Source organism: Bufo bufo, chromosome 1, assembly GCF_905171765.1.
Source record: "Bufo bufo chromosome 1, aBufBuf1.1, whole genome shotgun sequence".
NCBI classification, from domain to species: domain Eukaryota; kingdom Metazoa; phylum Chordata; class Amphibia; order Anura; family Bufonidae; genus Bufo; species Bufo bufo.
The window spans coordinates 826,503,487-826,531,072 of NC_053389.1; the positions used below are offsets into that span (position 1 = coordinate 826,503,487).

Consider the following 27,586-nt stretch of genomic DNA (forward strand, 5'->3'; position numbering starts at 1 on the left):
TGACTTCTCCTCAACGCCACTGATGGTCCCAACCCCATTTATAAGGCAAGAAATCCCACTTATTAAACCTGACAGGGCACACCTGTGAAGTGAAAACCATTTCAGGGGACTACCTCTTGAAGCTCATCAAGAGAATGCCAAGAGTGTGCAAAGCAGTAATCAAAGCAAAAGGTGGCTACTTTGAAGAACCTAGAATATGTCATATTTTCAGTTGTTTCACACTTGTTTGTTATGTATATAATTTCACATGTGTTTAATTCATAGTTTTGATGCCTTCAGTGTGAATCTACAATTTTCATAGTCATGAAAATAAGGAAAACTCTTTGAATGAGAAGGTGTGTCCAAACTTTTGGTCTGTACTATATATATATATATATATATATATATATATATACACACATTTTTTTTACAATGCAGCTCTACCAAGAAAGTGACATCACAAGAGACACATACGTTAATGTAGAAAAGAGCCAGGCATGCAAAATATACCAGGTGGTAAAAAACTGTTAACTGACAAAATAAAGTCTTAAAACGCCTAAAGCAAAACACAAAAAAAAATTAAAAATGATCAAGTCACACAGTTTCTGGAAGCTTTTTTGTGATTATAAAAAAAAAGACATAAAGCTGTCATTTGAATTTTTCGGGCCAGCAGCACCGTTGAGTGTGGCCTTTCTGGTACAGGTCAGTGACTGGAACTCTCTGACATGACAGTAATAAATAATAAGAGAGATTTACATATATAAAGATAGATCTACCTTCACGGATTGTCAGTGATGATAATAATTGTGAAACGTCCTTTATATCACCTGCAAAATACATGAAGTAAGAATGTGAAATTCATTTTGAGAAATTTAAACAAAGACGACAAGCGACTAGAACCTTGTGTCAGGTGAGCGTCCCAGACTGTGTCCTCGGAGGTCTCTTCTGATACACTCAGATAAGTATCTACATCTTTTTCCTTAAGTCTCAGCTCTGTAAACTGATAGCGTTCTGAATCAAACTTCAGAGTCTGAAAAGTGAAACGGCAGGATTATTGGAAAGACCAAAGGTAGTCTGTGACTATTAAACGGTTCGCTGAATATTTTGTTGAAACAATATTACATTTTTATTTTATACGGATTTTACTGAAAACATGTATTGTTGTTATAATCATTAATAGTGACGAGCAAATCTGTGGAAATTTAATTCCGATTTGAAATGAGAATCTAATTTGATTCAGACTGAAGATGAAAGTGCTTCAATCGCCTGAAAAGCTGTGAAGGACATGTTCTCCTTCTCTGTCTCTACAAAGAATTTCCCAAATTAAATTTAAATAAATTCTGTAAATTCTATAGAAAAGATAAAATAAAGATTAAATTAAATGGGTTATCCTGGAATAATTATTGATGACCTATCCTCAGAATAGGTCAGCAATATCATATTGTCAGGGGACGTAGGCCATGTGATGTCATCATACATTGGTCACGTGGCCAAATTGCAGCTCGAATTTTTGAATGGGGCTGAGCTGCAATACCAAGCAATACCAAGCACAGCCACTATACAATGTACAATGCTGTCCTTGGTGAGCTTCTGGGAGTCCACAGCACTCACCACAGCTCCCATGAGCGCAGCAGCTCCCTGAAAAAGCTGATTGGCACCGGGACTCGGACCCCCGGCAATCTAATAATGATATCCTATCCTAAGGATAGGTTATCATTAGCACTTCCTGGATAATCCCTTTAAGAGTTAAAGGAGTTTTCCGAGATCTTTACACTGATGACCTATCCTTTGGATAGGTCATCAGTATCTGATCAGTGGGCATCTGATAGGACATCATTAAAAAGAAAGGTAAGCCCATTTAAATTGTAGGGATAGATGCTATGCCCTAGGAGGAATAAGTATTGAGGACAGCCAATGGCAACAGGAGATCTAGGAAACAGTAGGACAATAGGGGTTGACATAATGGGAAAATAGTGGGCAGTTATTTTAAATGGGTGTAAGGGGTGGGAACTTAAAGGGGCATGTAAGGTAAGGTTAATATTCGACTAAGGCAACATTTGTATGGAGTTTTTATGTTCTCCCCAATCACTGGTCTCCATACAGAAAAGATGATTGCTGCTTCGAAATGCAGCTCTCACCTCCTCTGAAGAATGTTTTGGTCTGTAAAATTGCCTGCTTAGTTGGCCCATGTAAAGGGGCCTTTACATTTAGGGCTCATGGCCTCTGTGCCCATGTCGTGGACCACCAACAACAGAAGCCCACAGAAAAGCTTCGGAGTATTTCCGTGGGCTTCCAATCTGTGCCTCCGCATCGCAAAATAGAGGACATATCCCATATTTGGCCATATGTTGCGGATCACAGACACAATCAAATCAATGTGCACCTCAGCAAGGAGTTGACACAGCTGGTTCCGGTGTATTGTGGACCTGCAGTTTGCCATCCACAACATGGACACGGATGCCATACATTCGTCTGAATGAGCCCTTAGTCAAATGCAATTATGAAAAGTAGTTGCAAATAAGAAAAACATACCCTGGTGTAGGAAAAAGTTGAATAATTTTATCCTATGTGAAAGGTTAATGGCAGTGTTATCAGGATGATCAACTAAGTAAAAAAATTGTCATAAAAAATAAACACATAAGCAAAATAATGTGATCTCTAAACCATGTGGGCCAACGTGCAGGCTATTTACCTAATAAAATATACCTTAGGATGAGCCAATACTCCTGGATTGCCGGTGATGAGGTATCTTATTTTAGTATATACAGGGTCGGTGTGCTCAGGTTTTCTGATTCTCTGAAATCCACATATTTTGTTTTTTTTGTCAAGGGTCTGAAATTAAAATAGGGCCAACAAAAAAATTAATAAATTCAAGTACAGAAATATTTACTAATATTCAATAAAACATCACAAAAGGGAGCTACAAAACCTAAAACAATAGAGAAGAATTTAATGACCATAGGGAAAAAGATAAATAGTAAAAACATACTAAAGCTGCACATAAAGGAGGCGTTTCTACAGATATAGGGCCTGAATTCATTAGTCTCCATACAGATCCATTTTTTCTGGGCAGCAGATCCCTATTTAAACCGGACAATTTTCTCCCCAGAAACAAAGGTTTAGAAGGCCACGTCAGGGATGCTTTCACCCGCTGGTCGATCGGTGAATCGCAACATCTTTACACAGGACTAATATCAGAAATGATTATTTCTAAGAACGCTCCCTTCTCGATAATTGCCCCAACTGTTAACCTGTGTAAGGTAGCCTTAAAGCTAGCCAAACACATGAGATTAAGGTAAGCCAAAATGACCAATTTCACCAATTTTGACCTATAATCAATTAAAAGTATAGTGTAGCAATTGAAGACTTCAGTCTGCCAAAATTGTGATCCATCAGGTTGGAAAATTTAGGACGTTGTCGGACAAAATTACATTTGTACGTAATGATTGGCCAAATAGGGATGATCAGTTGCTATTGTGCTGAAGGACCGGAGTCAGGTTTTTTTTTAATTTTACTGTGACATTTAGTTGGTCGGACTGTTTAAATGATTTCTATACCTCTGACTGACAAGCTCGAATAGCTCAGATTGGCTGCATAATTATAGTTATTGTGTATAGATGGTGCGTTGCAACGCTTTTTCTTGCAGCATGTAGATATACATCCAGGGAATTGTTTAGTGGAAGTTTTCAAATGTTTAATTAGGTTAGACAACCTTGTGTCTGCTCAACAGCAGGACGGGAGACCATGCAAGGTTTATTCTACAATACCATGAAAAGGGTTGTTACTGAAGGGTTAAATGCCACTAAAAACACTGTCAGAAAAACTACATAAATTTTTTTTAAAAATTGCAGGCATTTTTGTGGCCATGCACTAAACACATTGTGTGAACCTGGACATGAATCTTTATCTAAGATGTGATATGTTGTTCATTACCTCTTCAGCATTTGTGGAATAGGGCAGTACATAGAGATGGATTTTGTATTCCTCATGTGGATCACCTTTACATAGAACCCTGAAGTAAATGAAGACGCTTCCATGTATCGGGATCTTTTTCTTGATAAGTGACAGCAGAGGTCCCAGACAGGAAAATGTGGGATTGTATAATGTGATATAGTACGGTTCAATCTGTGCCGGTGACTCCAGTGTCATGTTTCCATCTCTAAAGTGAGCACATTTAATCTGTGATAGGTCTTCATCAAATACTATTGGACAAAAATAGGACATTTTATCAAGATGGAGCAGATAATAAAAGTCTTACAAGTACTGAACAAGGAGATTATCTCACAATCTGGCAATAAAAATAAGACAAATCAGAAAAATCACTGCAGCCTGCATACACATCACTTCAGGCTGGATATAAGGACACTGGGCACTTCTAGGTTTAGGCACAATTTATCTGAGCACAATATGAAACTATCTGGATACTGCATGGAGCAATCTGTACAATGTATGGAGCAATCTGTACAATGTATGGGGCAATCTGTGCATTGTATGGGGAAATCTAGGCACTGCATGGAGCTATCTGGGCACCGTATGGAGCTATCCAGGCACCGTATGGAGCTATCTGGACACTGCATGGAGCTATCCGGGCAACGCATGGAGCAATCTGGGCACTGTATGGCGTTATCTGGATACTGTATGGAGTTCTCTAGCACTGTATGGAACTATAGGGTCGCTGAGCACTTCTAGGTTTAGACACAATTTATCTGAACACGGTATAAAGCTATCTGGGAGCTGTTGGGTCACATCCCTTTTACTGTGCCCCTTTTCTGTAAAGCCACACCCCTTATGATAGGCACAGAAAATTTCTCTAAAGCTAGATGTATCAGATTTTTTAACATTTTTGCCACGGCTTATGCTAAAATTTTAGTGGACTCAAATTAATAAATGTGGGCCAGCATGAGAGAAGCCTAAAAATGCCAAATCTACACAAAGCTTGGAGGACACTTAGGTTGACCTCTTCTGGCTATTCAGGTTTCCTGTCATACTTCAAAAATATCCTCACTTTCCATCCATCTAAACCACCAATTTCAAAATCAAATTATGTGTTTTTATCTGCATTGAAAACATTTTTATTTTCTTTATTCAAATTTTTAATTTTCAAATTGAGAAAATGTCAAACATGTAGGGGGTGATTTATCATCTCCCCTTTCGACTTTTTAAACACCATTTTTACTTCTCCAATAAGGGGAGTGAAAAATGAAGACAGAAATCTATGGCACCTCAGAGCTGCAGTAGATTTCTATCTAGCTGTGTGGACTGGTGAAGGTTCCTCCTAATATAAAAGGAGGCCTGCGCCTCATCCTAAATTAGGCACATCCTCTGGCAGCACACGGGATATCAAGACCAGCGCAGAAAGTGCTGATCTTGATAAATCTCCCCTATAGACTATAATATGTGCTTATTATAACAATTGACTTACCCTTTAAGCACAGGTAATGAGGTAGGTACACGGCTGACACGGTATTAGGTTCACCACGGTTCTGTATGCTAAATAGTGGACCCAAAATCTCATAAGGATTTCCTGGAATGTGTTTCAAGTGATCGCTCCAAGAATCCAGTTTATATTCAATGACAACTGGACCTTTCACCAGGAATTTGATTCCAGTCTTCTGGCAGCGGTAGAGACCGGGAGATTTCAGCTCCAATCTGAGAGATCGAGAGAACAGTGAGCATTTGGTTTTTCTGAATTCTGTGCTGATACACCATCTGAGTCATGGCTCATGAATGTACAGTAACTGATAGACATGAAGTTAGTAAGTGAAGTCCAGCTCTCAGGTGGAATATCTTAGTCTTCTCAAGTACGGATCCTAGAGGTTCACACCTAACGATAATCCTTGAAAAAATGTCAGATGGATCCAGCGAGTCACGTCAATAATTCTTTATTCCATGTAGAAAATATTAAAACATGTACACAGACAAAATGTCTGTCTCATGCATTTCAACCAATAAGGACTTAATCATAGACATGATGATTAGGACTTTATTGGTCGAAACGCGTCAGCCTGCCATTTTGTCTGTGTATATGTTTTAATATTTTCTGCATAGAATAAAGAACTATTGATTTTACTTGCTGGATCCATCTGACATTTTTTAACGGAAAGACATGAGTAAAGCTCCATACAAGGGATCTAACTGAGCAGACATTTTTTTAAGGCAGCAGTTGCCCCTTCCACTGTAAGGCCCTTTTGTGGCTGTACAGTTTGCTCAATTAGATCATGTGTAGTCAAGTAGTAGTAGTAGAGATGAAGAGCTGGGTAGAACTTACCGGTATATACTGCCAATGGGACTAACTGGATAGGCGGAATCCTGTGTCTGCTGCAAAGAGACAAAATCAATAATAAATAAATAAGCACAAAACTGTTTCAATCTAACATTTTGAATCCCAGTGAACACACCTGAAATACGAGTGCATACTCCATGTCAGGGCATCTCACAGAGTTGATAAAATTATTTGATTTTGTTAAAAGTTAAAAAATCATACAAAATACACAGAGTCCCGGACCGGATATTAAGCATCAGTCCTGGCCCTTAATCATCCGTTTCTGTTTATTCCATCTCCACATGATTGGAATTTTTATTTTTTGGGGGGTTGTTCAATTTAATTAAACTAGCATATAGGTGATGAATCCACCAATACACAGGTTACCACAGAACATTATGTGTTAGTGATAACAAATTTAGGCCTAAATCATTTTCCCTTTATTTCAATCTCTACACTGTGGCCATTTTTTGGTGGGTTATTGAATATATTCAAACCAAAATAAAGGTGATTACCACACCAATACACAGGGTAGTGTACAACAATATCTGTGAGGCCTAAAAGTTGGAGTTTTTAACCAGATCTGTATGTCAATATGTTATTCACATGCATCTTTAATATCTTAGCATTTGGTCATAAAAAGTAAGAATCATTTCATATAGTATGTTTCATCAGTGTAATGTTACCTCTCCGCAATGTTTACAGCTGATGTCACCTCCAGTCATCTTCACACAACTCGTCCGCGGCTTCACGTTCTCCTCACTTGTTTCTGTAAATAGAGAAGACTTCAGTTAAAGGGGTTATCCAATTTCAAGAAGCCTCCCCCCACATGAGCCGTGCCCCATACCGGTAATATATTTACCCGCTCCCGGCACCACTCTTGGTCCCCGCACCGCCGCTGCTGCTTCCCCCTGCACACAGATAAAAACATCCGGTGTCGGGGGGAGCAGCCAATGGCAGGCGAGGACGGGGACGAGCCTCCCTAGCATCACCTGCGATGCCCCCCCCACCAATGTTTTCATCCGTGTACAGGGAAAAGCAGCAGGGGCGGTGTGGGGACCAGGAGCGGGTAGTGAGGTAAGTATATTACCGTGAGGGGCCCTGCACATGTGGGGGTTTTTCTTGAAATTGGATGACCCCTTTAATGTAAATATTTCCTAAGGACTCAAATAATATGTTTTTAAGGTATAGCACTTGCAATGTGCAGCCTAGTTTGGTAAATAAAGCTTGCCTTTTTTTTTTTTATTGCCACATTTCATATATCCTACATTTCCGCAAGGGGAGTTGGGTATTTGGTAAGGAATAATGGTGTCATCCATGCTGAAAAATCCAGGCAGATACTGATCCATCATGGAATACCTTCAGGAAGGCATTTCTGTGGCTCTAAAATTATTCTGCAGCAGGACAACAACTCCAAATATCCAGCAAATGTCAGTAAAAAAAGAGTCCTGGAAGTGATGATATTGCCCCCAGAGAGTCCTGATCTCCACATCATCCAGTCTGTCTGGGATTACATGAAGAGACAGAAGGATTGGAGCAAGCCTGCATCCACAGAAGGTCTGAGGTTAGTTCTCCAAGATGTCTGGAACAACCTCCCTACGGATATCCTTCACTAACTGTGTGCAAGTCTACCTAGGAACTGATACTGAAGGCAAAGGGCGGTCAAACTAAATATTAACAGGATTTAGAGTTCACTTTTGTTCATTCATGCTGTATTTTGTTAATTGGTAAAAATTAACTATTATCCCTTTTATTTTAGCATTCTTACTTTGTAGCATTATTCCACACCTGCCTAAAATGTTTGCACAGTACTAAATATACCAAATACTGTGAATATAAAATAAAAAGGTGTTGAATGTTTAATATTTTAGTTTTTTAGATAAAACAAAAATATTATTTTTTTTATACTTTTTAGTTCCGTTGGTTGGTAATAATTAGGGTGATAATTGTGTGTTGAATGGCCATGTGCCCCGTTCTGGAATGCATTCTATGTATTCATGGCTCCCATGCAGGGAAGATTTCCTATGTTTTGTATAATGGAAAAAAAGTTACAGTTCCATTTTGATTGCATCGGCATTAACAATGTAACACTTTAACTTTAGACTATGCCGACACAGAGTGTTACTTCCGATGCATTCTACTGTGGCACGCATGATGATTTCCATTTTTATGTACTTATCAACCCTCAGTGCATCCTGTTATCCTTTTTGTTTTTAGGCAGTGATTGGCTGAGAGGGCTTTCTATGACATTTCCTAGACTTTGAGACTGAAGTCAGAAGTAGAGAGCAGCAGGGGCCCAGATCCTTCTACAGTCTACTGCACTAACATATACAAACATATAAAAACACATACAAAGTAATGGTTTGATAAAGGGCAAACCAATGTTATAAACCTGGCCTGACTGTGTGTGAAAATCTCTACATGGAATAGAACAATGTGCGGAAGATGACTCGTTGACTCAGGTGGTATTTATGAATCTCTAAATGCCCAAGATTTCACTGACAACATTGCACCTGACAGAAATCAGAAGAGTATGCAATAGTTTTCAACAGTCCCAGAAAGCAGGCTGAAGGAGGTGTGAGGTGAGATACATAGTTAATACGGTTGAAAAAAGACAGCCAGGTCCATAAATATTGGGACATCAACACAATTCTAACGTTTTTGGCTCTATACACCACCACAATGGATTTGAAATGAAACGAAGATGTGCTTTACCTGCAGACTGTCAGCTTTAATTTGAGGGCAATTACATCAAAATCAGGTGAACGGTGTAGGAATTACAACAGTTTGCATATGTGCCTCCCGCTTGTTAAGGGACCAAAAGTAATGGGACAGAATAATAATCATAAATCAAACTTTCACTTTTTAATACTTGGTTGCAAATCCTTTGCAGTCAATTACAGCCTGAAGTCTGGAACGCATAGACATCACCAGACGCTGGGTTTCATCCCTGGTGATGCTCTGCCAGGCTTCTACTGCAACTGTCTTCAGTTCCTGCTTGTTCTTGGGGCATTTTCCCTTCAGTTTTGTCTTCAGCAAGTGAAATGCTCAATCAGATTCAGGTCCGGTGATTGACTTGGCCATTGCATAACATTCCACTTTTTTCTCTTAAAAAACTCTTTGGTTGCTTTTGCAGTATGCTTTGGATCATTGTCCATCTGCACTGTGAAGCGCCGACCAATGAGTTCTGAAGCATTTGGCTGAATATGAGCAAATAATATTGCCCGAAACACTTCAGAATTCATCCTGCTGCTTTTGTCAGCAGTCACATTATCAAGAAATACAAGAGAACCAGTTCCATTGGCAGCCATACATGCCCACGCCATGACACTACCACCACCATGCTTCACTGATGAGGTGGTATGCTTAGGATCATGAGCAGTTCCTTTCCTTCTCCATACTCTTCCCATCACTCTGGTACAAGTTGATCTTGGTCTCATCTGTCCATAGGATGTTGTTCCAGAACTGTTAAGACTTTTTTAGATGTCGTTTGGCAAACTCTAATCTGGCCTTCCTGTTTTTGAGGCTCACCAATGGTTTACATCTTGTGGTGAACCCTCTTTATTCACTCTGGTGAAGTCTTCTCTTGATTATTGACTTTGACACACATACACCTACCTCCTAGAGAGTGTTCTTGATCTCGCCAACTGTTGTGAAGAGTGTTTTCTTCACCAGGGAAAGAATTCTTTAGTCATTCACCACAGTTGTTTTCCGTGGTCTTCCGGGTTTTTGGTGTTGCTGAGCTCACCGATGCGTTCCTTCTTTTTAAGAATGTTCCAAACAGTTGTTTTGGCCACGCCTAATGTTTTTGCTATCTCTCTGATGGGTTTGTCTAATTTTTTCAGCCTAATGATGGCTTGCTTCACTGATAGTGACAGCTCTTTGGATCTCATCTTAAGAGTTGACAGCAACAGATTACAAATGCAAATAGCACACTTGAAATTAACTCTGGACCTTTTATCTGCTCATTGTAATTGGGATAATGAGGGAATAACACACACCTGGCCATGGAACAGCTGAGAAGACAATTGTCCCATTACTTTTGGTCCCTTAACAAGTGGGAGGCACATATGCAAACTGTTGTAATTCCTACACCGTTCACCTTATTTGGATGTAAATAGACTCAAATTAAAGTTGACAGTCTGCAGTTAAAGCACATCTTGTTTGTTTCATTTCAAATCCATTGTGGTGGTGTATAGAGCCAAAAATGTTAGAATTGTGTCGATGTCCCAATATTTATGGACCTGGCTGTAAGTCCATCAAGTTCAAATTGAAATTTACCCCAAATAGGGTGGCTTGTGGCAATTTCTTGAGTATTTTGGAGGTCGAGCCTGAAGGCTATGTCTTTGGGGTATTTTTGTATTATTTTATTCTAATTATTTTTCTACTAAAAATCTTTTTTACCTTTGGTATTTATTACTTTTCTAAAGTTTTCCTTATACATGGCTTCAGTTTCTCTGGTTCTGCAGACTGTTCTTCCTGCTTCTCACTGAATTCTTCTACAGGGAGTGCAGAATTATTAGGAAAGTTGTATTTTTGAGGATTAATTTTATTATTGAACAACAACCATGTTCTCAATGAACCCAAAAAACTCATTAATATCAAAGCTGAATATTTTTGGAAGTAGTTTTTAGTTTGTTTTTAGTTTTAGCTATTTTAGGGGGATATCTGTGTGTGCAGGTGACTATTACTGTACATAATTATTAGGCAACTTAACAAAAAACAAATATATACCCATTTCAATTATTTATTTTTACCAGTGAAACCAATATAACATCTCAACATTCACAAATATACATTTCTGACATTCAAAAACAAAACAAAAACAATCAGTGACCAATATAGCCACCTTTCTTTGCAAGGACACTCAAAAGCCTGCCATCCATGGATTCTGTCAGTGTTTTGATCTGTTCACCATCAACATTGCGTGCAGCAGCAACCACAGCCTCCCAGTCACTGTTCAGAGAGGTGTACTGTTTTCCCTCCTTGTAAATCTCACATTTGATGATGGACCACAGGTTCTCAATGGGGTTCAGATCAGGTGAACAAGGAGGCCATGTCATTAGATTTTCTTCTTTTATACCCTTTCTTGCCAGCCACGCTGTGGAGTACTTGGACGCGTGTGATGGAGCATTGTCCTGCATGAAAATCATGTTTTTCTTGAATGATGCAGACTTCTTCCTGTACCACTGATTGAAGAAGGTGTCTTCCAGAAACTGGCAGTAGGACTGGGAGTTGAGCTTGACTCCATCCTCAACCCGAAAAGGCCCCACAAGCTCATCTTTGATGATACCAGCCCAAACCAGTACTCCACCTCCACCTTGCTGGCGTCTGAGTCGGACTGGAGCTCTCTGCCCTTTACCAATCCATCCATCTGGCCCATCAAGACTCACTCTCATTTCATCAGTCCATAAAACCTTAGAAAAATCAGTCTTGAGATATTTCTTGGCCCAGTCTTGACGTTTCAGCTTGTGTGTCTTGTTCAGTGGTGGTCGTCTTTCAGCCTTTCTTACCTTGGCCATGTCTCTGAGTATTGCACACCTTGTGCTTTTGGGCACTCCAGTGATGTTGCAGCTCTGAAATATGGCCAAACTGGTGGCAAGTGGCATCTTGGCAGCTGCACGCTTGACTTTTCTCAGTTCATGGGCAGTTATTTTGCGCCTTGGTTTTTCCACACGCTTCTTGCGACCCTGTTGACTATTTTGAATGAAACGCTTGATTGTTCGATGATCACGCTTCAGAAGCTTTGCAATTTTAAGAGTGCTGCATCCCTCTGCAAGATATCTCACTATTTTTGACTTTTCTGAGCCTGTCAAGTCCTTCTTTTAACCCATTTTGCCAAAGGAAAGGAAGTTGCCTAATAATTATGCACACCTGATATAGGGTGTTGATGTCATTAGACCACACCCCTTCTCATTACAGAGATGCACATCACCTAATATGCTTAATTGGTAGTAGGCTTTCGAGCCTATACAGCTTGGAGTAAGACAACATGCATAAAGAGGATGATGTGGTCAAAATACTCATTTGCCTAATAATTCTGCACGCAGTGTAGAGGGATGCTCTGTCAGCTCGATCTGTAGTTCTTATGGGGGAGATTTATCAAACCGATGTAAAGTAGAACTGGCTTAGTTGGTTCCATCTTTCATTGTCCAAAGCAGCTGTGAAAATGAAAGGAGGAATCTGGTTGGTTGCAATGGTCAACTAAGCCAGTACTACTTTACACCAGCTTGATTAACCCCCCACCTATGTTCCTAACAGCTCATTTAGGCTACATTCTTATCAAACTGATTAGTGGACAAGTGTTCCTTCCTCTTGTTTCTAGGTTTCTTCAAATGAAATTCACTTGTTAGTATCCAGAGGAGAAGACCATGTGGACATGGATCATATTTACACTTACCAGGTTCCTTTAATTTGGAAAAACCTTCCAGCATTGTCAAATCTTCAATGACGCTGGGATCGTGCTTGTACAAAATTTGAATAAGCTCCTTCTTATCATCGTCATCCCAGTGTCTGATGATGTCATACAGACGTCTCATCATGAACTTTGGATCTAATGTATACGTTATATGAATTTCCTCTTGTTCATTCAGCAGACCTTCATCACACAGATCACATATAACTGGGAGCACATTTTGCATTCGTTCAATCAGATCCTCTTTGTGTTTGTCTATAAAATGATCTCCAGCTGTAGAGAGAAGAATACAAGGATCATACAGCGAATGAGGATCACGGCTTTGCCTGAAGCCATTGTGGGGCGAATGACCACTGGCACCATTACCATGACTGGTTGTATAGTTGGCCATATATGCTTTCATAGAAAAGTATACTGACATCGAGTAAACATTACAGTGGCCACACATTTATATGTGATTCCAGGGATATAGATGATTTATATCTCCGACATCATATGGTGTCAAAGTCTAATTCCAGACTTAGGGCTCATGCACATGACCGTGTTTTTTGTCCAAATCCAATCCACATTTTTTGAGGGTCGGATGCGGACCAATTCAACAGGGCCACAAAAGATGCCGACAGCACAACGTGTGCTGTCCACATATGCTCCATTGTGCATTTTGAGGACCGCGCGTGCATGAGGCCTAAAGCTGACCATTCAGTCGCTGATCAGTGACTGGAAATCCTCTACTAGACCAAAGGCTAATCCAGTGCTGGTCATGATAAAATAATAACTAAACATGGCTGCCATGAGCAATCCAATGGTTTCTTCCACTCCATCTGTCTCTACTGGTGACCACAAACACTACAGAGTGGCCCACCAAAAAGTAACCCACCTCCAATATCTCCAAATCAAACCGAATAATAAATCTGTCTTAGTTGTCCATAGCAACCAATCAGAGCTCAGCTTTCAGTTCCTACAGGGCTCTGAAAAAGTAAAAGCTGAGCTCTGATTGGTTGCTATAGACAACTAAGATAGATATACTATTAGGCAGTTTGATTTGAAGATATTATAGACGGGCTTCTTTTTTGAGGGTCACACTTTATATCTATTTCATGTATAGTGTGCTACTGATTGCGGAGGTCAGCCATTACAGCAGTAACATAAGGAAACAAGATGTTTGGGAGGACTTTACTTAATTGTAACTCAGTTTTAGGATTTAAAGGGCATCTGTCAGCAGTTTTGTACCTATGACACTGGCTGACCTGTTACATGTGCGCTTGGCAGCTGAAGGCATCTGTGTTGGTCCCATGTTCATATGTGCCTGCATTGCTTACAGAAATGAAGTAGTAATATATGCAAATGAGCTTCTAGGAGCAACGGGGGCGGTGCCATTACTCCGAGATGATCAGCTCTCTCTGCACCTGCTGCTCCCTCTGTTCCTTGGTTACCAGGGCCAGATGTGATCACATTTACTATGCCTGGACCTGTCAATGAAAGTACAGAGGGCGCAGCAGTTAGAGAGGGAGCTGAGCCTCTAGGTGTAACGACAACACCCCCGTTGCTCCAAGAGGCTCATTTGCATATATTAATATTTTATTTTTCTCAGCAATGCGGGCACATATTAACATGGGACCAACACAGATGCCTTCAGCTGACAAATTCACATGGAACAGGTCAGCCAGTGTCACAGGGATAAATCTTCTGACAGATGTGCTTTAAAATGAATAATAAGTTGATAAAATGGCAGAAAATTATGAAGAATACTGATAGATTTGATATTAGACTTAGCATTTAAGTCAATTTTTGGACAAATGTCTGCAGCTTATTTCTCTCACAGGAAAACAAATAAAACCTGCAAAATGAAATAATAATTTTCCTGATCTCATTTATAGGTTTATGAATCCTACCTCGTGACACGTGGTCAAATAATGATTTTGATGTCTCATCTGTTTTTTCTAAATCACTGATGGCGGTGTAGTTGTATCTCCAGAGAGAATTGTAGAACTGATCCTTCATTGTGTCTGACTGATGGCAGAGAATATCACATAGACGTCTCATCTTTTCTTCAGGAGTGGTCATCGCTTGTAGATCTTCATACTGTTCTCCAGTCAGTAGATGATTGGATCGAAGATCATCTAAAACTGGGCTCACTTCCTTTATATTATAAATCAGATAAAATCTGTGTCTGTTCACAAAGTGATCTTTATCTACTGAAGAAGACAAATTTATAATTGTAATAATACTGTCCAACCCTTGCTACATAATTAATGTTAAGGAGTTATCTCCAATGAGTGGAAACGGAACGACAGAAAGTAACTTCAAGTGGAAAATACAAAAGAACCAAAATATTGGCAATTACAAAATTAGAGGCAAAGGGGTAAAGAATTTACAACATGAAGGGTTATTCCCATCTTAGCTATACATGGTTCTTTTTATTACTATTGTTGATAACTGGAATTGGACTCTAAAGGCTCTTTTCCATAGGCGGCCAATCAGGCCATTATTGGAGAGTAACTAGAAGTGCTTGTTCCCAACAAGTGCCCAGTAGAGTGCACCGATGTGTAAGAATCGATTTGTCTCACCAAGCAGGGTTTTACATCTGTGACAAGGTATCCCTGAAGCTGAGGACATTCACCCTGCCGCTTGATTGACAGGGTCAGGCATCTTGGTTGACCCCTGACAATATTATGCATTTGTCACTGCTCTGAGTATCAGCGCAAATGCAGAGGCTCTGCTTCCGCTACAGGAGCAGCAACTGTTTGTGGACCACTACCCAAAGTGGAGAGGTGCACAAGCAGTTACTGCTGAGATGTCTGACCCGGTCAATTAAGCTTCGGGATAGGCATCCTTAGCATCGGGGACACCCGGTCACAGATGCAGAACCCCACCTGATGAGACAAATCAATTCTTACAAATTGATTCATTCATCTCTAGTGCCACGTGTAAAGGTGCCACCAATCATCTGATGAATGATTGTGTCTTTTGACCAGCACTAGTGATGATCGAGCATGCTCGGCACATGGCTGTATTTGGCCGCGAAATGCTCGAGTCTACGCAGCAAATAAACGTGCAGGTAAATACTGCCCTCACTGTAATGCCATAGCCATGTTGGCTGCTGGCATTACACTGATTGGCTGGCCGGAACACGACATTGGGGCTATATAGCACCCGATGACACATGTTTGGCTCATTCTTAGTCAGGGAGAGCTGTGCTGAGGAAGGGACAGACAGTGTGGGGAGTGATTTAAGAATATTTTTACCATCAAAACTTTTCAGAGACCCAAAAGTCTTTTTAAGGACTATTGTGTGTGGCAGCAATATGTATTTTTAGTACATCCTGCGTTAAATAGTGTGAAATAGTTAGGCCGCTGCACACAGTGACATTAGCTGCGCCACATCTCCAGTATATAGTGTACGCATCCAAAAAATATCTGTGACATCCAGTGTACTTTTTCCGTAGACGGAATGCCTCCCGCCCTGCACCTGGAGCTTTGCAAGCACCATCAGCGACCACATCCACTACCGTGTCCCAGCACAGCGTCCAAATGTCCTTACCCCAGGCATTTGAACACAAGCGCAAATATCCAGCCACCCAGTCACAGGCCATAGCGCAAATGTGCAAAATTCCAAATTACTGGCCCTGGAAATGTTGCCATTTAGGCTTGTGGACACTGAGGCCTTCCACAGCCTGATGTTGGCGGCCGTCCCGCATTGTGCAGTCTCCAGCCGCCACTATTTTTCAAGGTGTGCCGTGCCCGCCTTACACCCACATGTGTCCTGTAACATCACACATGCCCTGACCAACGCAGTTACTGGGAAGGTCCACTTAACCACAGACACATGGACAAGTGCATTTGGCCAGGGACACTACATTTCCCTGACGGCACACTGGGTGAATGTTGTGGAGACCGGGAGCGAGTCGTACTCTGGGATAGCACAAGTGCTACCGAAGCCAAGTATTGCGGGCCCTACAGTATGTCGATCAGGGTTTCCGCCAGCACCTATGTTAGTGGCTCCAACCCCCACTTCTCCTCCTCCACTTCCACCTCTGAATTACCTGCGTGCAGCACTAGTCAGTCATCAGTCGTTAGCTGGAAGTAGTGTAGCACTGCAGTGGGGAATCGGTAACAGGCCGTGCTGAAGCTATGCTTAGGGGACAAACAGCACACCGCTGCAGAGCTGTGGAAGGGGATAAGAGACCAGACTGAGCTGTGGCTCTCGACACTCAACCTAGAACCAGGCATTGTTGTGTCTGATAATGGCCGTAACTTGGTGGCGGCTTTGGAGCTTGGCAAGCTCACACACATCCCATGCCTAGCCCACGTCTTAAACTTAGTGGTTCAGAGGTTTCTCAAAACCTACCATAATTTGCTCTGTTCTGTTCTGTGTGGGTGGGCAGATGAGGATGAGGAGAGTCATCCTCCTGATGAAAACAGCAAATCTTGTCTGTTGGTACTCTATTACACATGGCTGACTTCATGTTAGGCTGCCTTTCCCGCGACCCGTGCGTTATACGCATTTTAGACAACAAGGATTACTGGTTGTTCACCCTCCTCGACCCCCGCTACAAAGAGAATTTCTCATCTCTCATTTCTCTGGTGTAGAGGACGAGCAAAACGGTGCAATACCAGAAGGTCCATGTTGAAAAATTGCTCCAAAAATTTCCATCTGAAAACGCTGGCAGCAGAGTCCGTAGTTCCTTGGCCAACCGAGGAAGGGAGACAAGGGGAACACACCACAGTTCCGACAGATGCAGGGCAACACTCTCCAAAGCCTGGGACAGTTTCATTAAACACTGCCAGCACCCTTACCCTGATGTGCGGCCTAGTGTCACAAAGATGGAAAAAATTTTGGAAGATGGTGAAGGAGTACATAGCAGACCGTGTCAGTGTCCTCTGTGATCCCTTTGTGCCTTAGAACTATTGGGTGTCCAAGCTGGACACGTGGCATGAACTGGCGCTCTACGCCTTGGAGATGCTGGCCTGCCCTGCCGCCAGAGTTTTGTCAGAACGGGTATTTAGTGCTGCTGGTGGCATTATAACTGATAAGCATATCCGCCTGTCAACTGAAAAGGCTGACAGGTTGACTCTTATAAAATTGAACAAGGCCTGGATTGACCATGACTTTTCGACTCCACCAAAGGAAAGCGGATGAATATAAAGGCACTTTAAATGTGTTCTTTATAATGTACTGAATACACTGTATTCCCATGCACCCTTCCACCACAAATAAGGGTATATGGTTAAATCTTCCTTTTCTCAGTCTCTTCCTCCTCCTCTTCATCATATAAACATGCTTATTCGTAGCATATAAAGCCCTAGCATATATGCCCTTCGCATATAATGTTTTACATGGTTAGCTCAGCTGCAGGCCCTCGCATACAATTTTTTAGAGGGTCAGCTCAACAGCAGGCCCTCACCTACAATGTTTTACAGGATCATCTCACCTGCAGGTCTTCGCATATAATGTTTTATAGGGTCAGCTCACCAGCAGGCCCGCACCTAAAATCTTTTACAGGGTCAGCTCACCTGAAGGCCCTCACATATAATTTTTTGGAGGGTCAGCTCACCTGCAGGCCCTCACCTACAATCTTTTACACGGTCAGCTCATCAGCAGGCCCTCACATATAATATTTTACAGGGTCAGCTCACCAACTGGCCCTCGCATATAATTTTTTAGAGGGTCAGCTCACCAGCAGGCCCTCACCTACAATCTTTTACATGGTCAGCTCACCAGCAGGCCCTCACCACTAATATTTTAGATGGTTAGATCAGCAGGCCCTTGATCCAAATATTTTAGAGGGTCACCAGCAGGCCGCCTTGATCCAAATGTTTTAGAGGGTCACCAGCAGGCCGCCTTAATCCAAATGTTTTAGAGGGTCACCAGCAGGCCATCAATCATAATTTTTCAAGGGTGTGTATGATGCCCTCCTTTATGTGTAACAAAGGGTGTATTGGAGTGCCGGTTCCTTGTAATTTTTGGCAGCCCTTTCATTTAGTGCACAGGCTTTATGAGTGTCGGAGTCCCACTACATGAACAATTGTACCACAATGTGAATGAGGCACTCCTTTAAGTGATATACAGGTTGTATCGGAGTGCCTCTTCCTTGTAATTTGTGGCAGCACTTGCACTTTATATACAAGTAAATACAGTTGCAAGAAAAAGTATGTGAACCCTTTGGAATGATATGGATTTCTGCACAAATTGGTCATAAAATGTGATCTGATCTTCATCTAAGTCAATACAATAGACAATCACAGTCTGCTTAAACTAATAACACACAAATAAATAAATGTTACCATCTTTTTATTGAACACACCATGTAAACATTCACAGTGCAGGTGGAAAAAGTATGTGAACCCTTGGATTTAATAACTGGTTGAACCTCCTTTGGCAGCAATAACTTCAACCAAACGTTTCCTGTAGTTGCAGATCAGACGTGCCCAACGATCAGGACTAATTCTTGACCATTCCTCTTTACAGAACTGTTTCAGTTCAGCAATATTCTTGGGATGTCTGGTGTGAATCGCTTTCTTGAGGTCATGCCACAGCATCTCAAACGGGTTGAGGTCAGGACTCTGACTGGGCCACTCCAGAAGGTGTATTTTCTTCTGTTTAAGCCAATCTGTTGTTGATTTACTTCTAAGCTTTGGGTTGTTGTCCTGTTGCAACACTCATCTTCTGTTGAGCTTCAGCTGGTGGACAGATGGCCTTAAGTTCTCCTGCAAAATGTCTTGATAAACTTGGGAATTCATTTTTCCTTCGATGATAGCAATCCATCCAGGCCCTGATGCAGCAAAGCAGCCCCAAACCATGATGCCCCCACCACCATACTTCACAGTTGGGATGAGGTTTTGATGTTGGTGTGCTGTGCCTCTTTTTCTCCACGCATAGTCTTGTGTGTTTCTTCCAAACAACTCAACTTTGGTTTCATCTGTCCACAGAATATTTTGCCAGTACTGCTGTGGAACATCCAGGTGCTACTCTGCAAACTGTAAACGTGCAGCAATGTTTTTTTCCTCTGTGGTATCCTCCCATGAAATCCATTTTTGTTTAGTGTTTTACGTATTGTAGATTCGCTAACAGGGAGGTTAGCATATGCCAGAGACTTTTGTAAGTCTTTAGCTGACACTCTAGGATTCTTCTTCACCTCATTGAGCAGTCTGCGCTATGCTCTTGCAGTCATCTTTACAGGACGGCCACTCCTAGGGAGAGTAGCAGCAGTGCTGAACTTTCTCCATTTATAGACAATTTGTCTTACCGTGGACTGATGAACAGCAAGGCTTTTGGAGATACTTTTCTAACTCTTTCCAGCTTTATACAAGTCAACAATTCTTAATCGTAGGTCTTCTGAGAGCTCTTTTGTGCGAGGCATCATTCACATCAGGCAATGCTTCTTGTGAAAAGCAAACCCAGAACTGGTGTGTGTTTTTTATAGGGCAGGGCAGCTGTAACAAACACATCCAATCTCATCTCATTGATTGAACTCCAGTTGGCTGACACCTCACTCCAATTAGCTCTTGGAGATGTCATACTTTTTCCACCTGCACTGTGAATGTTTACATGGTGTGTTCAATAAAAACATGGTAACATTTAATTCTTTGCGTATTATTAGTTTAAGCAGACTGTGATTGTCTATTGTTGTGACTTAGATGAAGATCAGATCACATTTTATGACCAATTTGTGCAGAAATCCATATCATTCCAATGGGTTCACATACTTTTTCTTGCAACTGTATATAGGAAAGAATGTTTCCAAACAATTTTTCCTCTAAAATCAATTTTATCTTTGGTTTTGTGTGTATTATTTGGTTTTGTGCATTCTAAGCAGCGACCTGGGAGTCCAAGATGCATCCAGACATCCTCCCCATGCTGTTCCAGAACCATTTCAGTGGTGTTTCCATCAATTTCTGACCTTTTTCTATGAACCAGGCACCCTTCCCTCTTCAGAGCAGGGGGTGCCTGTTTTAATGCTCGGTTTCTCCCATTGACTTCCATTATCCTCGAACATCCCGAAGTGTTCGGCCAGAGCACCCGAGCACTTTGGTGCTCGACCAACACTAACCAGCACCCAAAGTCTTATTTTCTGGCCTTCTGTGTAAAAAGGAATTTTCTGTATAGAAACAAAGAATCTATATGGGTAAGAAAAGTTTTTTCCTTTGCAGATCATACAGAGAGATCATTACCCCTTGGTTATATCTAAAGACAATCAGATATAAAATGTCACATAATGTTCTCGACTTACTCCTGATATTTAACAGATTAATTCTCATCATATTTTCCTCTGCTTCCAGGTCTTTCATAAGTGCTCTGTTGTGTTTTTTGAAAACTTTGAAAGCAGCATACTTTCCAGTGTCCCTCCAATATCTGAAAATATCACACAGATCTGTCATCTTCTCCTCTGATGTTCTCTTTTCCAGCAGATCATTGTACTGTTCTTGAGTCAGTAGACCTTGGTTCTGAAGATCATGTAGAACTGGATCTACATCCGATATCCTTTTAATAAGAGCTGATTGGTGAATGTCTATAAAGTTTCCACAGCCTGTAGTGTAGGATAGAATTGAAGGAGAAGGATACAAGATCATTACATGTCTGGGGATGTTCTCCATGTTTTATATGCAATATTGATAGCCTAGAGCACTCTTCAATGATGTAGTGATGATTTATTTTGTATAACATAGCGCCAAATGCAGCAACATTTTGACTCTCCTGAGTCTCTCAAGTAGAGGGTTCTGCGGGCCATCAGTACAGCATTTAAGTGGGATTCAGAAGTCAGGATCTAACACTGGAATTATACAAACCGGATTCCAAAAAAGTTGGGACACTAAACTAATTGTGAATAAAAACTGAATGCAATGATGTGGAGATGGCAAATGTCAATATTTTATTTGTAATAGAACGTAGATGACAGATCAAACGTTTAATCCGAGTAAATGTATCATTTTAAAGGAAAAATACGTTGATTCCAATTTTAACGGTGTCAACAAATCCCAAAAAAGTTGGGACAAGTAGCAATAAGAGGCTGGAAAAAGAAAATTTGAGCATAACGAAGAGCTGGAAGACCAATTAACACTAATTAGGTCAATTGGCAACATGATTGGGTATAAAAAGAGCTTTCTTAGAGTGGCAGTGTCTCTCAGAAGCCAAGATGGGTAGAGGATCACCAATTCCCACAATGTTGCGCAGAAAGATAGTGGAGCAATATCAGAAAGGTGTTACCCAGCGAAAAATTGCAAAGACTTTGCATCTATCATCATCAACTGTGCATAACATCATCCGAAGATTCAGAGAATCTGGAACAATCTCTGTGCGTAAGGGTCAAGGCCGTAAAACCATACTGGATGCCCGTGATCTCCGGGCCCTTAAACGACACTGCACCACAAACAGGAATGCTACTGTAAAGGAAATCACAGAATGGGCTCAGGAATACTTCCAGAAACCATTGTCAGTGAACACAATCCACCGTGCCATCCGCCGTTGCCAGCTGAAACTCTACAGTGCAAAGAAGAAGCCATTTCTAAGCAAGATCCACAAGCTCAGGCGTTTTCACTGGGCCAGGGATCATTTAAAATGGAGTGTGGCAAAATGGAAGACTGTTCTGTGGTCAGACGAGTCACAATTCGAAGTTCTTTTTGGAAATCTGGGACGCCATGTCATCCGGACCAAAGAGGACAAGGACAACCCAAGTTGTTATCAACGCTCAGTTCAGAAGCCTGCATCTCTGATGGTATGGGGTTGCATGAGTGCGTGTGGCATGGGCAGCTTGCATGTCTGGAAAGGCACAATCAATGCAGAAAAATATATTCAGGTTCTAGAACAACATATGCTCCCATCCAGACGTCATCTCTTTCAGGGAAGACCCTGCATTTTTCAACAAGATAATGCCAGACCACATTCTGCATCAATCACAACATCATGGCTGCGTAGGAGAAGGATCCGGCTACTGAAATGGCCGGTCTGCAGTCCAGATCTTTCACCTATAGAGAACATTTGGCGCATCATAAAGAGGAAGGTGCAACAAAGAAGGCCCAAGACAATTGAACAGTTAGAGGCCTGTATTAGACAAGAATGGGAGAGCATTCCTATTTCTAAAATTGAGAAACTGGTCTCCTCGGTCCCCAGACGTCTGTTGAGTGTTATAAGAAGAAGGGGAGATGCCACACGGTGGTGAAAATGGCCTTGTCCCAACTCTTTTGGGATTTGTTGACACCATGAAATTCTGATTCAACATATTTTTCCCTTAAAATGGTACATTTTCTCAGTTTAAACTTTTGTTCCGTGATTTATGTTCTATTCTGAATAAAATATTAGAAGTTGGCACCTCCACATCATTGCATTCAGTTTTGATTCACGATTTGTATAGTGTCCCAACTTTTTTGGAATCCGGTAGGATATATCCATGGCTGTGGAAATATTAAACACACATAGTTCAAAGAAATTTCACCACAAACATTGCATTATTCCAAAAGTAAATAGTCAATACCAGTTTGCATTGTAATTGTAGAAATGAATGGATGTTTAATTACTCCTGTGTCTTTTAAATTACAGAAAACACACTTGCAATTTTGCTAGTGTAGTGTCCCACTAGATAGGCGTGGGCACTACACAAGGGTCAATTGGTGTGCGTGTTACTTCTACTCACAAGGGACAGAAATATTATATTTTATTATGCATTTAATGTATTTTCTAATGTGTTTTTACATGCAATGTTTCCCCTGTATTATGTATAGCAGGCCTATTAGGGTGTAGTTAGGCATCCTAGACACTAGAGGGAGATAGGGAGCCCCTAGTATAAATGTCCAGGCCCAGACAGGGAGGAGTTAGTTCATAGTCAGGAGTCTGTGGAGACAGAAGTGAGAAGGCACCAGCCAGAGATATGCTAAGGACCTCCTCCTGACATGCAGCTTGATAGCCCTGGCTGCTAGCTACAACCAGGAGGCTAGTGAGGAACTCTAGCCTGCCTGTAGATCAAGTGAGCCTCAATTAGCTCAGAAGATTACCCCAGTAGTAGGAATGTACCTCCTGGGAGAAACCTGCAGTTTCCCTACCAAGCAAGGATAATCCAAGTTCAGATAAGTAACTTGATGGGCAGAAGTACTATAAAGTAAAGAGCAAGGGTCAATACTGGAGGAAGGATTTATATACCAAGGATTAAAGCAAGCAATTAGGCATCCGGGCCTTGGGATCCAGCCAGCTAGAATAGCTGAAGGGGATAGAGCAGCATTGCACTGCAAAGCATTAACTGTTTGCCCTCCAAGTATCTTGCATGATTAATACCTGCCATTATTGTAAAGAGAACCTGCTTGTGGAGTATTGTTCAAGGGACTGCATCATCATTATCAACTGTAACTGTCTGTAAAAAGTTGGACTGTTTTTCCACCAAGTAAAGCAACGTTTGGTTTACCAACTGTGTACTCATTTAATCCTCCTACAAACCGGTGTGCCACCGTTACAGGCACTGGCGTCACGAATCTTAAAGGGACCTTACCTAAGGCACTCAAAACACCTACAACATCCAGGGCACCTCACACACCATCAGGCCTGGTCCCTATCTACAGAGTGTGCCCCAGAGGAACTAGTGTCTGCCTCTCCTTTCACTGTTGCATGCCTGCCCAGGGTTCTCCTCAGAAAAGTGAGTAACCCTCGATTGCCCATACCGTGACCTCACTGTCGCTATACCCTGCAGGTCTGGCGTGCTGCACTAGTACTGTTCAATAATCTGTGTCTACCAAACCCATGACTTCTCATTTATAGGAAACCCATTACTTTTCTTTTATAGGCCTCATAATAAAATAAGCAAAAGAGTGCAAAATGAAAGACCTAGGACTTATCCTCTCGTGTCAGAATGTGGGTAGCAGAAGTACATAGCAGCTACAACCATCTGGCTAATAGTAGTAGTAGTAGTAGTAGTAGTAGTAGTAGTAGTAGTAGTAGTAGTAGAGTTGTAGTAGTAGTAGGCACCTCCCTGGCTTCCAAAAGGTGCAACATTGTTATTGGGGACAAAGACGAGATTGTGAATTAGATGGCTCACTCCTTCTCTCAGTCACAGCATGATGATGTGGAAGTGATTTATAACTTTGACACCATAACTTGGAGTCAGTCACAGCATTCCTCTTGCTCCTCGTCCTTCCAGGCCCATTTCTGAGAAAAATGCATTTTAATTATATGCAAATGAACCTCTAGGAGCAAAGGAGGTGTTGCTGTTACTCCTAGAGGCTTAGCTCTCTCTGCAACTGCCACACCCTCTGCACTTTATTTGACAGGACCAGGTGTGATCACAACTACACTGTCTAGCAGGGGCTTAGCTAAAAGCTCATGGGCCCTGGTGCAAGAGTTCAGCTTGGGCCTCCCTTCCCTCAGTGCTGTGTGGCCAGGGGCAGGTAAGCACATTGCCTCTGTGCTGCCTGAGAAAAAAAATGAAACTGCACCCCCGCATGTCAAATTCTTGACCTAACCCCTTCCCTTCAGCCAGAGGTGTAAATTGACCAGCATGCACTTTCTATAATACCGGAGACTTCTTATGTGGCACAAGGGTTTTTGGGCCCCTTTAGACTCCAGGGCCCGGTAGGAACTGCTGCCTCTGCAGGGGATAAGACATTCTTCAGATATATAAATGAAAAAAGGAAATTAAAACAAGGAATAACTAAATTAAAAACAAAAGACGGAAGGTATGTAGAAGAGAATAAAGGGCTAGCCGACTGCCTTAGAGAATACTTCTGTTCAGTTTTTACAAAAGAAAAAGAAGGAGAAGGACCTCCACTAGAAAGGATGACTAATAAATCATTTGATGCATGTGTCTTTACAGAGGAAGATGTTCTAAGTTTGCTGTCTAAAGTGAAGACAAATAAGTCACAGGGGCCTGATGAGATACACCCAAAGCTATTAAAAGAGCTTAATGGTGAGCTGGCAAAACCGTTAACAGATTTATTTAACCAATCATTAGTAACAGGAGTCGTCCCGGAAGATTGGAAATTGGCTAATGTCGTGCCCATCCACAAGAAAGGTAGTAGGGAGTAGAGTTGAGCGAACACCTGGATGTTCGGGTTCGACGAGTTCGGCCGAACTTTCGAAAAATGTTCGGGTTCGGGATCCGAACTCGACCCGAACTTCATCCCGAACCCGAACCCCATAGAAGTCAATGGGGACCCGAACTTTTGGGCACTAAAAAGGCTGTAAAACACACCCGGAAAGGGCTAGAGGGCTGCAAAAGGCAGCAAAATGTAGTTAAATCCCCTGCAAACAAATGTAGATAGGGAAATGATGAGTTAACATAAAATAAATAAAAATTAAACAATATTAATTGGAGTGAGGTCCCATAGCACAGAATCAGGCTTCAAGTCACCCACCAATGGAGAAGGTCACTTACTATTATTTTGACCACAGCACCCAGACAAAAGAGAGAGGTCCCACAGCAGAGAACCAGGCATCATATCACCCACCACAGGAGTAGGCCACCATTTAGTTACTTTGACCCCTACACCCAGACGGAGGAGAGAGGTTACACAGCAGAGAATCAGGCATTTAGATCACCCACCACAGGAGTAGGCCACCATTGAATCAGACCCCGGCAACCATGTCAGATGGCACAAGCATAAGCTTTATATCAATCAGCACAGGAGAAGGCGACTTTGACAGACTTTGACCCCTACACCCGGACGGAGGAGAGAGGTTTCAAAGCAGAGAATCAGGCATTTAGATCACCCACCACAGGAGTAGGCCCCAATTTAATGGGACCCCGGCAACCATGTCAGATGGCACAACCATCAGCTTCATATCAATCAGCACAGGAGAAGGCGACTTTGAAAGACTTTGACCCCTACACCCAGACGGAGGAGAGAGGTTTCACAGCAGAGAATCAGGCATTTAGATCACCCACCACAGGAGTAGGCCCCCATTGAATCAGACCCTGGCAACCATGTCAGATGGCACAACCATCAGCTTTATATCAATCAGCACCGGAGAAGGCGACTTTGAAAGACTTTGACCCCTACACCCAGATGGAGGAGAGAGGTTTCACAGCAGAGAATCAGGCATCATATCAACCACCACAGGAGAAGCCACCATTTAGTTACTTTGACCCCTGCACCCAGGAAGAGGAGAGAGGCACCACAGCACATATTCTGGCATCATATCAGCCACCACAGGAGAAGCCACCATTTAGTTACTTTGACCCCTTCACCCAAACAGAGGAGAGAGGTTCCACATCAGAGAATCAGGCATTATATCAACCACCACAGGAGTAGGCCACAATTTAATGGGACCCCGGCAACCATGTCAGATGGCACAACCATCAGCTTCATATCAATCAGCACAGGAGAAGGCGACTTTGAAAGACTTTGACCCCTACACCCAGACGGAGGAGAGAGGTTTCACAGCAGAGAATCAGGCATTTAGATCACCCACCACAGGAGTAGGCCCCCATTGAATCAGACCCTGGCAACCATGTCAGATGGCACAACCATCAGCTTTATATCAATCAGCACAGGAGAAGCCACCATTGAGTTACTTTGACCCCTGCACCCAGGAAGAGGAGAGAGGCCCCACAGCACATATTCTGGCATCATATCAGCCACCACAGGAGAAGCCACCATTGAGTTACTTTGACCCCCGCTCCCAGGAAGAGGAGAGAGGCACCACAGCACATATTCTGGCATCATATCAGCCACCACAGGAGAAGCCACCATTGAGTTACTTTGACCCCTGCACCCAGGAAGAGGAGAGAGGCCCCACAGCACATATTCTGGCATCATACTAACCACCACAGGAGAAGCCACCATTGAGTTACTTTGACCCCTGCACCCAGGAAGAGGAGAGAGGCCCCACAGCACATATTCTGGCATCATATCAGCCACCACAGGAGAAGCCACCATTGAGTTACTTTGACCTCCGCACCCAGGAAGAGGAGAGAGGCACCACAGCACATATTCTGGCATCATATCAGCCAC

At 42.1% G+C, this 27,586-nt stretch overlaps 1 protein-coding gene across 1 annotated transcript in view; it reads right to left on the reverse strand.

Moving 5' to 3' along the window:
- Positions 1-2,899: 2,899 nt before the first annotated feature.
- The window catches only part of LOC120989776, a 69,589-nt gene continuing 44,902 nt past the window's right edge, over positions 2,900-27,586 (reverse strand). The window contains exons 5-11 of the mRNA XM_040418098.1: positions 14,549-14,851; positions 12,642-12,929; positions 6,928-7,010; positions 6,248-6,297; positions 5,402-5,628; positions 3,913-4,181; positions 2,900-2,908 (exon numbers count right to left, since the gene is read on the reverse strand). Coding sequence (XP_040274032.1) covers positions 2,900-2,908; positions 3,913-4,181; positions 5,402-5,628; positions 6,248-6,297; positions 6,928-7,010; positions 12,642-12,929; positions 14,549-14,851 — 1,229 coding nt within the window. The remainder of the gene's footprint in view (positions 2,909-3,912; positions 4,182-5,401; positions 5,629-6,247; positions 6,298-6,927; positions 7,011-12,641; positions 12,930-14,548; positions 14,852-27,586) is intronic.